The following is a 13,372-nucleotide window of genomic DNA, read 5'->3' as shown; positions in this document are numbered from 1 at the left end:
GATTTAGAAAACACTTTCCCGCGCCCGGCGTTCGCCTACCTGTCCACGCGCGCGGCGATCAGAGGGGTAAACACGAAAAAGGAAAGGAAACGGTGGGAGGGGGGGAAGGAGACAAGCAATTTTCTACTCACTGATGAAAAGAGCCCGGGTCACTCCCACAGGTGCGGAAGAGCCCTGGCCGCCCGCCTGGCTTTTCCGCAATAATTTTCTGAAATAATTGAGACCCACGGGTGTTTCTTTTGGCTGAAATTTTCCGACCCGTCGTGTACCAATGAAGGATTGAGACATTTCCATGTGGCTATTAGTGTCAAAATCAGCGTCGGTTTAGGTATTCGTTAGTATAATAGACAAGCTACCGATCCATTATATAGTTTTACTAAAGACACCTTGATTTGCAAGAGGGACAGTCCCGATTTTTCGGTTGCTGAGAGCGATCACGATTAATTAATAACAATTATTATTTAAGTGTATTGTTTTATTAATAAGTCATTACGTAAAGTGTGCTCATCAGATATTAATGTGTTTATTAGATGAAATATTTAGAACAGTATAACAATATAATCGAAGCCTTTATACGAATTTGAAAATAAGAAATAATCGATATGTGGCACGGGGAGGAAAATCTTGCACGTATAATATATATTCCATGTATCGCCGTTGCGTTTTACGCTACATGTACCAGGACCGACAATCGGGGTGGCATTATTTCATCGGTCGGAAAAATAGCGGAGGGTGATCTTCCAGAAAGGCGGCCGGGCACAAAGTTAGCATAACTCGTGACTTAGTGGTCCTGGGGGTGTCGTCCGTCAACCCTCGAGGAAGGACCTTTCTTATTTCGCGATATTTTGTCGCCGGCGATATTTATCGTCCACGCAGGGCTGAGTATTGGACGAGTAGCATTGCAAGCTGCACAGAAAGATATCGCCTGATGAATTTGAGAAAAATATTCGTAATAAATATATGTAACAAATATAATTATAAGATTTTTCTCGTAAATATCGTAATGGTATTATATACATTTAAGTGCATCTCAGATCAACAATTGCATAATTTAATCGAATAAGTAACATAAATTTTATTATAAAAATTTATTAGGTGATTTTGCCATAATCGTTTCTCGTAAATTTTCGCCGCTAGAGGAGCAACGCACGTGCGTGCCAAGTTTCGTATTCGCGATGACAGGCGTATCTCTCTCTTTCTCTCCTTGCCGCTCGCTCTCGTTGGCACTCGAATATCCGGCCAGTTAATTCCGCTACATTTGAACGCGTTCCGGCGAAAACGGGCAGATATATCACACAAATTGCCATTGTGGTCGCGACAATATGCTAAACGTGCGGCGCGTTAACGGTCGGCTGTTAGCATTTCGTTATTCCGCCAACGCGTGTGTATATCCAGGATGAAAGATGCGCGCTCGAGGCCGAACGAAAAATCGCCTCGTTGCGGCAATTCTTTCTCTTTATTATTCGACGAACGTCTTTCCAACCCGTATGCGCGCACTATTTGCGGCAAGGATGACTAAGCCGTGAATTTTACTTTCCTCGATCTTCATCATCGTCTAAATATCGATTATCTCGTCAAGGTACTTACAAACAATAGCCGTTTATATTTTAACTTGCGAATAATGTCAATTATAAATACATTAGAGAATTTATTACGCTACACGAACTCGATTCTCGGTTCTCTTAAATTCGATAAATGTAACATTTTTCAGTTTTTGCCAAAGCAAGAACGTGCAAAGTTCGCCCTTAGGATAATACCCCTCTATGCACTCGTTAGCCGTGAAAGGGGGTGGGTGGGAGATCCGATCAGCACAACGCACGGGAGAGCCTAAATCCTCGAACTCATTAATGAGCTCGCGCAGTCCACGGGCGACGCGCGCGCACATATGCCAGGCTTTATACTTGAGGTTTAATTCGAGCCGGCCAAATTAATTTGCCACGATGAACGAGTCGGTGTGTGTATACGGCTGTTAGCGTTGCGTTTCGAATCGGTTCAGATTAGCCCTGTTCATTAAACACGAGCGTGCGCGAAATCAACGGCCGGACGCCGTCGGATTTGCACGGCGCGCAATGCTGTAGTATCAGATCAGCATCATCGGCATCATCGTCGCCGAGAGCCGTCGAGTTTTCGGCACTTTCGCGTTACGCCTGCGCTTACTGTAATCGACAGGCGTATCGGCCGAAATTTGCGGTCGGCCCAGCAACAAGCACTGACGTTATCCGCGTTAATCTTCTGCTCCACGCGGAAACGTTGATGAACTCGTCGTAACGAAATCTCCATTTATTTCGGGCTTTTAAGAATGCGCGATTGATCTTAATCACAACGAAAAATATTGTACTTGATGTTACATTGAAAGGGAGAGAGAGACTTAATTTGTCGGTTTAATCCTTCCTTTCTCTTTTTAAAAGTTTCTCAATGCCAAATAATTACATTTTCGTTATTACATTTGTGCTGCAAATAAAATTGCACAGAAAGATAGAGAAATGTCAATAAGGAAAATTAAGTAAAATTACTAATCAATTAAATAAGAGGATGTTTGATGTTCAGCGTCCCCTTTAAGTCTCGTCCATCATCTCTTTCTTTCGCTCACTCTGACGCAGAGCACTCCGAATAATAACTATTATCGCCGGCAAATGACGCAAATGACGAACGTCCGTACAGTGTTTTGAAGAGACGATAATTAGTGGAATGTCAAGAGATCTGATTTGTTGGTAGGCGGCATTAGTAGTTTCTCGGAGACAACGCACGCGGAACACAATGGCGCACTGTGGAACTGTGTCGTTGGCTCGACGTTGATAATAATTACCACGATAGCGGACGTTATTGAATGGAAATTTTGCGTAACTCGTGTAATCCATATCCGCGCAATTAATTATTGTACCGCGATAAGTCACGATATTATTCTGTCCGTCCCTTGAGCATACGCGGGCGGTCGGACTGATTGCGCGCTAGCGTCATGTCATATATTATGCACGCATCATCGTGTTGCCTACACGCGCTTTCCAGCTGATTTCGGCGTATTTCCTCAATGGCTTAATGCACGTGATTATCATTATAACGACAACTCGATGACAATGTAATGACATCGATCTCTCCCTACATTATCTCTCAAAATTATAGAAATAGGGAATGTCGTTAAAAATTTTCATATTTAATATTTTTTTTATATTGCGCATTAATTGGATAATTATTATAATATTATTAGTACCAAACTATCGTAAACGAGTATGATTGCATCTGCAAAGGAAAGTCTGAATAAGCGTTGTAATAACATTAGCTGTGAACTATAATTCTCATAAAATTATGCAATATTTTCCTTCGCAATTAAATGCGTTCTTATCCTTTCAGAGAGGAATTATAATTAATAAAAATCAATTAAAATTTTATTAAATAATTACTTGTGTGTATTGAACGTACGTATTGATAAATACATGTGCTACAGCAGTTCGATAAGAAGCGGAGAAAGTTGAAAAATATGTGCACACATCTCATCGATCAGTTCATTATAGCGCATCAGTTGAAATTCTATTGCGTTCTTTTGCGAAATACCGGCGTTCCGGAAACCTTGACCGACCGAGAATTTTTGGCCGCGGGGGTGCGATCGATCACGATCGCGATCCGTATGACAGGCTCGATCGATCGATCGTTCGGGCGGCTCTCGAGAGCGCGTAGTTAAACGGTTCTCTCTCTCTCTCTCTCTCTTTACTCTCTCGCTCGACAAAAAAGCCAGCTGCCGGGAACGCTAATTTCGGCACGCGCGCCGCGAGGCTTTTTAAGCGCCGTGATACAACTGAAAGTACAATGTGCAATGCAACTCGGTGCAACGCCACGCGCACATCCGAAGGATGGAGCGCGTCCTGAATACCGTGCACCTTGCGCCCCGTTAATTATGAGCTGGCAGAGTACGCGCGCGCGTTGCTATAACCGCTTTTTACGCGCAACTTTCGATGTACGGGAACACGTAACGCGAATTTCAAGAACACATACACAAATCCTTTTGACGTAAATACTCATTGGATGTATCTCGATAAATATTCGGCATTTTCAAAAGAAAAAAAATACTCGTGCAAAAATAATTATGATAGTAATCTTTGTTTTGTCCATAAAAATTCTCCAGGAAGTTTTTGATTAGTATACCCAATATTACATTATTGTATAATATGTCTTTATTTTCTCTTTAAATATATAATCATCATTATTTTGATCGACAATTATTTTCTATAAATAATTGTAAATTTAGTTCGCAAAAACAGTTCACACAAAATATTTCAGTGACATTTCATTCGTTTGTAACTATCTATGTATATTAAAAATGTCGAGTAACATGTAGACTATTTGATACTATCTGTATGCAACTACCAAACTTTTTTGTCAAAATGTATACGAAGTCCAATTCATACATATTTTCAATCTGCTTAAGTATTACAATATTAAAAATATCAAGCGGTACACATAGTTTACAGTCTTAGATGAAAACGCATTAATAAAAATTATAACAACAAATTAAGATAACGATAGAACAAAGTTGTCGTTAGAGTCACTTCCGGGACATCAATCACGTTGGAAGATGGAATTTAAGGAGACGTTGTAGAGCCGTTATCGCTCTAATCGGAATACGTACAACCGCGAAGAAATATATACATGATACGTATATACGTACGCACGCGCTCGCGGGCACTTGTGCATTCTTAAGCAGCGAGTATCAAGGAAGGAGCAAGACGATAAAACCGCGTGGCGGCCTACAGGCGGCAATAAATGTTTCGAGGCTCGTAAAAATGTTATTGCCTTCTGTGCGGCGCGATACCAGAAGACAGTATGCGAAAGTAAAAGGGGGACGACCGAAGTGATAGAGACACTTGGGCCGGAACCCGCCGAATACATACCGTTGTGCATCGGCAGATCCGCGTTACGCCAACTGTGGAACAGTGACGTAATAAGTTATGAACGATAACGTGGAAAAAAGTAATTTTATGTTAGTTATAAAGTTACAGTATACCTTTATATATATAATTATTTTGTGCTTCACGTTTTCCTTCATTAACATTAAATGACTTGCTTTTTAAATGCGATGTTATCCTTATATTATTCGCGGTGCAAGTTTTATGGGAGTGGGATCTGTTGTATATTTTCGAACATTTCGAGGGATGAGTACATTTACCCAATCAACTTTACATCGACTGAAATATGCACGCTGAGGAAAAAATAACTACATTTGAGGTATAGCAACGTGTGCATAACAAACGTGGAGTGTGAATTAAAAAATAGCTCATGTGCGTGCAAATCGATCTTCTGTGACTAGAAATTTTATTTTTTCCAGGTTACGTAGCTTATTATTCCGGACTCGGTATGCATGTAATACAGTATATTGATTCGACTTGACGATACGTGAACTAGACTTTGATTCGAACGTGTGTAAGAGAAGTCGGCTTGGCATATCGCGAAAAAGAGCTGGAACGAATGGACGGAACACACCTTCCGTGCATGTAACTCGAGAAATGGCATTCGTCATTGCGAGACCGGTCTATTATCACGTTTGCAAGACGAATGGAATGACAATGCTAGACGGAAGTGAAAGATCCAGGAAGTGTTACGTGTACAATATTAATAATGTAATATACATATAAACACTCTAGGCAGCGTAAATATATTTTTGCTCAGAACGGAATTTTTACCTCTAAATATTTCAATGAGAAAATTTCTTGTGAAATTCATATTCAGAAGGCCACTTAATTTTTTCTAAAATCAATCTGCAAGAAATATAGTATGGAAATGAATTAAAAAAAATACACACGCATAAGTAAAATTAATAATAATAAAAACATTCTTTAAATGATTATTACAAATTTATTTTATAAAATAAAAAATGGAAGCACGAATAAAAAAAGGAAGAAATTAGAAAATTATATTAGTAAATTGGAAAAAAGTACCGCAATGTAGGGAGCATTAATGAATCCGCCTCGGAACAATAGGGAAGTATCGCTCGATGCTGGGCGCACGCTCTTTTTATTCCGATGTAATGCTCCCTCTTACGCGGAGCGGCTCCGCTAATATCGTCGTATAATCTGTCGCCGTTCTGAATAAATAACCCGCGGCGCGGCTAATAAAATTTCACCGCCTGCGAAATTTTGTCGACCGCGTCGCCCTCGCGCCTCGCTTCTTCGCGCGACAGAAGATTCCCGGCGAATGCGTTTTTCACGGTGGCACGGGATACTGTCTATATAAAGACACATAGCCCAGTAGGGCAGAAGGCGGCACAGCGTGCACCGCGGCGGCGGCGGCGGCGTCGCTTCATTTGTCTTTATATTAACGCCGCTGTGTAACGTCGTAACGGCGTTATGACGACAACACAACGGGTAACGTCGGCGTCTATACCGGCGTGAAACAACTTTTTACCCCTCCCAGCGTTCTCTCGCGGCCCTTTTTTTCGCCTCTTTATATAAACGCGCTGCCGTTTTACGAGGGACGAAGGCAGCGAGAACTGCCCCTGATTCCAAATTATTACCCGTGCGAACGTCGCCGAGGGTTGCGTCTCCTGGTAAATTGCGTTTTCACTGATACAGAAGATGCGCGATGTGATCGTGACCGAACATAAAGTTGGGAGAGCATACGTGTGCTTAAGCTATGCGTTTATTAAGAAAAAGAAATTTACAAATTTTCTTTCAAATTAAATTGATCCTCTTAACGAAGAGGAATGTACAGAAAAAAAATAAGAAAATATAATCGTTAATTGTCTCCTGTTATTTTTCTTAAATACAATAAATAACATAACAATGTCACGAGAGATACTTAAGAGCTAGTAGAAGTTAAATTAATTTTCTTGCCAATGTATTATTGAAAGAGTAAATGAAATTAACTAGCAGTATCCGAGAACGATACGAAGCAATGTTGCGTAAAATCTCGGACGGTCCCCCAAGCACATTAGCGAGATAATTGCGAGTCGAAGTTTCCTAGTGCATATTCGTGTTGCTCGCGGGCAAACTTTTAGATCTACAATATAATGGACATAGGGAGCTCACAGGGAGAGATGCCGCCTTCTCGTCTCGATGCAGCACACGGCGGCGACGAGATACGTCGATATCTCGATGTAGGTACATACCTACCTGCAGGTAACTTGCAGCAGCGCGGAGAATAAAGTTTTCTGCCCGTGTATATGTAAAGTAATACCGATACGCGAAGTCGGCTCCTTTCCTCCTCTTCGGAGGAGAAGGGGAGAGGGGGCGGTATTGGATGGTCAGTCCCAGGGGATTAATTCCGAGCCGAAGGGCGGAAAATATTCACGGTTCCTTAAAATCCGACGAGCCTGTCTCTTACGAGCTTCCTCTGGGGTGGCGTTACGCCAAACGGTCACTCAAAATACCGGGAACCCCTGCTGTCATCCATTTTCCACTTGCCCACGGCAAGCGTCCCTTAATCTGTGAACCGTTCGGGAGCCTACTGTATGTAGGCTATGGATCCTCCCCCGCTAAATAGAACGCCGCTCACGACTCTTTTTAAATGTTACACGATACTCTTTTCTGTAACTTAATAGTCTATTTCTTTCTCTCTTTTTTCTACAGCGACGCACTTGTTTTTGATTGCAGTCCATCCGCTGCACGGTGAACGGCTGCTCCTGCGACTCCTTCACACCCGGGAAACGTCATCTGCGCTACTGCGAGAGCTGCCATCACGGATGGGTGCCTCACGGTAAGTCCATGCACATCTCGAAATAAAATTGAAGCGTTTCGCGATGTCGGGATTCACGCGTTTCGAACGCACCTCTGAAAAAAATAGAGAAAAAGCAAAAAAAGGAGAGAGAGAACGAGCGCGGGAAGATTTTCCCGGGGATATTCCGACGCCTAGTGTCGCGTGCGCGCGCGGTTAAACGCAAATTTTCCAACTGTCAGCATACTTCATCCGACGGGCCCTCAGGGACGAAATTCAATTTTCCAACGATGACCACCGCCCAACCCTCGTTGGGCATCGCGGCCGCGCACCCACCCCTTTGCACAATAGGAAGAAGTGCGCGCACGCACACGTATCGAATACGCGTATTCGACGATATAAGACAACGGGGATACTTTATGCCCTCGTAAGTTCCTGAATGCGAAGAGGTGATCCAGGGGCCGGTCGGGCCACTGTGTTTCGCACAGTTTCATCGTTCGGGGCTATCTCGACATCCGATGGCGAACAGTCGCGCGCGCGTACGCACGTACGTACACGCGCATACGTCAAACCGCGCTTAAAATTCCGCCTGCTTGACCCGCGATAGATTGAACGCGGCGCGGCATGGAATACATATCAATTTCGGGTTTCTCCTTTTCCGCCCGATCCCGTGGGAACGCAGTTGCACACACAACGCTCTCTTTCTCTGTCCCTTTTTTTTTTCTCCACACAGCTTCGACTCCCCGCGTTACGTCGGAACAAAAGGTGTCGCAATCTCTCGCGCGCATTTCGTTGCGCAAAAAGGCGCGCGTTGCGAGCGGCGTACGTAGTAATTATTCTCGCGGATTGCCGGGCTCGCGATTGCCGGGCTCGCGAATGCTCGTCGAAGACGGATTAGAGTGATTAACAAACGTGTTAGAGCATAAAACGCGAGCGTGGTGCGTAATCAACCGGGATAATCGAGCGCTCAAACACTTGTCGGCCGCTCGCCGATTAGCGCAGGTTTGCATAAATTTTTGTAGCGCGCGCGCGCGCGCGCTTTTAACTTTGTGCGTAATCAATTAGCTATTAAACTGGAGTCCCGTTATTTTTGCGTGGCATCGCAGAGATATTGAGACAAGAGTAATGGATCCCCGTTACTCTATTGTTGTTTCACATACTCGTTTTGAAAATATCGTATATCAATAACCGTTCGCGTTTTAAAACAGAAATTTTCATAAACTCACTGCAATATCGAATATCATAACAAATGCCGAAAACAAATTTATTATTCACGTAATTAATACGCGCGTTTTTTTACTATATTATTAAGAAAAATCGATTGCTCGATAATTCTATGTCTCGCATTCTTTTGTAACATAAATTAGCACGTATTCTTGTATGTTAATTAAAATTTATATTGATGTAAGGATGACTGCAATAAGCGGAAATCAGTTTCGACAACGCGAACATAGTCATTTCTCTTTCGATATGGCCGATACGAACAACTTAAATTAGAAATCTCGTGGTCTGTTGTCACTCTTTGTTTTAAACCGGTTTCGCAGACGGGAGAAAACGAACTCGTCAGTTATTGATCCGTCAGCGATTAGGATAATAATCTGTGAATATACAGTTTGCAGCGGTAAAAGTCGATCGCGCGCAACGGCATAATTATTGTCGAGACAACGAATATAATTAATTAGATTACGTTTTAAATGTGTCTCGCGCGCGCAAAAGAAAATGCTCCGCCACAAGAGCGTAGTATTTTATTTTTTATTCTAATAAATAGGTGTTGGAAAATTTTCAAGCATAAAAATTACAAGAGTGCCTCGTATCTTAATTTTGATGCGCATTATTTAATTTAAATATTTATTAACATACTTAATTCGGAATTTGTTCTCTAGTTTTCAACATCACGTAACCGGATTTAATTTATATTTCTAATTTTCCATCGAAGGCTTGACACGTGTCGAGTGTACTAAGTAGAGCATCGTTAGCTGCCACCGAAGGTGCGTCGATGCGCGAGGGGGCCATGGAACCGTGAACGAAATCACGAGTAGTGCACTGACAAAGGCCTTTTTAAATTGTAATGAGCTGCCAAAGAGTGAATTATGTGCCGTCCAAGTGCCATCGAGTCCTCGGCGAACCCCATCCTATAAAACCCCGCCATACACGCGTATATAACCCGGCATCCCTGTGGCCGCTCGGCCACCCCACGTCATGAATATATTTACATTGATCGGCCGTCTCGGCATTTTTCATTTGGCTCGTCGTTGTGTTCGGCCGAAGTGTGTCCATCCCTTCGATAGGTACTTTATTTATATCGATGGGACGGGACGTGTCTGTCTTTTCTCCATGCAGTTTTCATCGCACGGGAACTCGCGTATGAGCGATGAATTCGACTCAACGCTAATGATCCTTTCGTCCTTGCTCGGAAATCCCTCGAGTTTAACAAGATGGCTTCCTGGGTCGCCCGCAAGATGCGTATCGTGTATACAAACCATCCGGAGTCCGATTGGAGTTCGTCGCTTTTAGAGAGAAAGAGAATTTGCTTTAAATATAAAGTCATATTCATTAAGCTTATCCTGCAAAATCTATACCTGACAAATTTCGACTGCCATCGCCTGACGTTTCGAGTGAAAAGGTGACGTGTCGTTCGACATTCAAAAAATCGTTTTTCATTTGTCGGAAAAATTATCAGATCATTTCGAGCTTATATTAATTTTTTTTTAATTACAAAATGTTAATATTCTTTCCATCTCTCTCTTCATACCTTGGGTGGCATTACTCTACGATGAGGCGCACGCGCCATCAGCATTGGGAACGATCGAGAAGTAACCTCGTGAGACCATTACACGCGGATTAACTTAAGCCGCGTTTTACGCCCGTACGATATCCGCGCCGCGCCGGTATACGGGCAGCTGCAGGTCGCTAAAATAAAAATCACGGAAAGTAGATGCGCGCCTAATGAAGGGTTAGAACGGGCGGCGGGGTACAGTTACGCGATTAAAGCCTCGATGTCGAGTATATAAGCGACCTTCTTTCCGCCGCGGCGTAACCTCGACGATAAGAGGATACGCGTACTCTAAATTCCGTACGCCCTTCCTGGTAATACACCGAGGGAGCAATTTAGCGTACGGCTTGGCGAGAGAGGCAGAATTTTCCGAAGTTCGCCTTCAATACTTTACGTGCCTGCGCGAACCGGTCATCTACGCTCCAACCACCCCGGCCGTCCACAATCTAGTCCAATTAAACGTTTTTCACCGCGCTTCCATCGTCTGTCCAGTATTCGGTTTATCCGGCGTCTTTTTATCGTGCCAGGCGTACACATCGCGGCGGAACCTGAGTCATAAAGCCATCGATTACACTCCGTCGATAATGAGTAGTATCCTTTATTACTCGGCTTGATGTATCCACGCGAGGCTTCGTTTCAACCTCGCCAAGAACTGCCGCGATCAGTCTATACCGAGCGATTGACAGAAGCGTTTAGTATCACGTATCACGATGAGAAGTCACGTTAAAAAGAAAACGAAGTTTTATCTGTCTCCTTTGATTAATCCTCGATTACTCAATCTCAGATTTATATTTTCTTATGTAACAGTCGATCATTCAGACACGATCGTCGTAACATTATTATGAATTATTTGCTATTTATCATTTTTACCTCTTTGCCTCGTTATCGTTTTCGCATCTTAGGTATCGTGGCAATAGTTAGTCTCAAGGTCTATTCGACAGAGAAAGAAACTCGAGAAAGAAAAACTGTCGATGTATCCAATTTTACGATTCGTCTAACGCGAAGAGGAGGAAGACGTCTCTCGACAACAAGAAGAGGAACTATGCAGTTATGAACGGTGACAGGGTTGAAACGCAACATCTGCGCCTCCATCTGCACTTCTCACCGATCGGCAGCTGGCGGAAGGTGGAAAGGGCCCCGCGGGGCCCCAAGGAAGACGTCGAACTTTGGCCCGCAAAAGGGCTACGTACGTCTCGGCGCGTGCACGATAAATCATTAAAAAGGCGTAGCCCGAAGTGACGCCGCGCCGCCGTTAATAAACGCGCCACCAAACTGTGAATTACGGCGGCCGTGAACGAGCGGGGGTTGCACTCGCCCCCCTGTCGCGGTCTTTGTTTCGCATCGGCTTGTGACCGAGCTCCGCCAGGCGACGGGGGATGATTTACCTTCCGTTCCGTGAAACACGCACTTGCAATTATTTAACCGAACGCTCATTACAGATCTCGATTATGATGTTTAACAAGGCTGCATTTATTCTTAAGAGTTCTATCTTTTGTTTTATCACGAAAACATCTAAAAATAGATGAATCTAGAAGTCTTCGGACGATTGCAATGTACTCAGTTTTTTTAATTTTGAACAGTCGTGTTATAATTATATCCTCGAAATAATTGAAAACGATTTTTATCTTTAAGATTTTCTACAGTTTACATTTAATTCGCGTTTTATGAACTTTACAACTGACTTTTGCAAACTTTTTTGATTATACACGGTTGGAAAAATTGTGTTAGATTTAATATAAATTACATGTCCTAAATGGTCCACTCAAAATTTTGTATAATTTTATATAATTTAACATAATCTAGATATGTTAAATAACGACATTAATACTGCGTTAATATTTCAATAAAAATAAAATGTAATCTTAATCATAATTTGAAGTTAATTATTTGTACAATTAACATAATTTTTATGATTAAATTAGTAGAAGAATAGTAAAAAGGTATGGCACACAGTTATCTCCATTTCTGTTACAGTGCAACATCAACACTTTTTTCCGTAAATTTTAACAGATACAAAACGTAAAATTATAAAAATGATTTAAAAAATATGCTAAAGTAACATTCGTAATTTGTACGTATTTATTAAATACGTCCAAATTGTATTCTTCTAATACATTTTTTAAATCATTTTCACAATTCTACATTTTATGTCTGTTAAGTTCAGTTAACATAGCAGACATGTGTTAAATTTACACATGAATATGTTCATTACTTACTAAAAAAAAACTTTAACCAACAGATTTTTTTCACAAAAGTACACAAATTTTCCAACAGTGTATAAATGGATTTTACCGTATTCTTGATACAAGAATAGTTAATGATACGATTATTAAAATACCAAATCAACATTCTCGTTTTCGTACTTTTAGAATGGAATGTTTTTTTATAAAGCACATGCACATTAGTTAAATGTGAAGGTTAACGTCAAGTTTCCATTATCGTCTTAAACACGACGTTCCTAATGCGAATATATTTCATTAATGGTTATATGATTCCATCGCGTGGGTGCGAACTGGAGCAAAGTTTAGAATACTTTATCGTGGGGTGCATTACTCTATCAAGAACACCGAGACGCGCGTCGCGCCTTTTAGAGCTTAAAAACACGGACGTATTTGTTCTAATACGAAACCGATGCTAATGGCGATACATCATAAGCCGGATCCCCGGCCACCCTATTTCACCCTTCCTCCCCTACCACATAGAAAACGTCACCATGAATCACAGCCGAGATGCTAATGTACCAATTTATCTCGTCCCAACTTTATTAAGACTTACTTTTTCTCGGCGCGAAGGGAATGAAAGACCACAGCCATCCGACGCTGCTCTCTCGCTCGTCTCGCCAGGACTTCAATTTACACATCTATGTGCATACAAATGTAGTACACGTGTATATGTGCGTAAAAAAGAAGATCGATATCGGGTGGGCGAGAGAACACCTATAGGCAGCGTCGAGAAACG

The 13,372-nt window shown here is 42.1% G+C and overlaps 1 protein-coding gene across 2 annotated transcripts in view; it reads left to right on the top strand.

Annotated features, from left to right (window-relative positions):
- LOC105207784 (mucin-19) overlaps nt 1–13,372 on the top strand; it is a 247,762-nt gene that overhangs the window by 85,257 nt on the left and 149,133 nt on the right. For both annotated transcript variants that reach the window (XM_026132305.2, XM_026132306.2), the window contains exon 3: nt 7,581–7,683. In XM_026132305.2, the coding sequence (XP_025988090.2) occupies nt 7,581–7,683 (103 nt within the window). The remainder of the gene's footprint in view (nt 1–7,580; nt 7,684–13,372) is intronic.

The sequence above is a fragment of the Solenopsis invicta genome, chromosome 14 (genome assembly GCF_016802725.1).
Source record: "Solenopsis invicta isolate M01_SB chromosome 14, UNIL_Sinv_3.0, whole genome shotgun sequence".
NCBI classification, from domain to species: Eukaryota; Metazoa; Arthropoda; class Insecta; order Hymenoptera; family Formicidae; genus Solenopsis; species Solenopsis invicta.
This window is presented reverse-complemented; position numbering and strand designations above follow the sequence as displayed.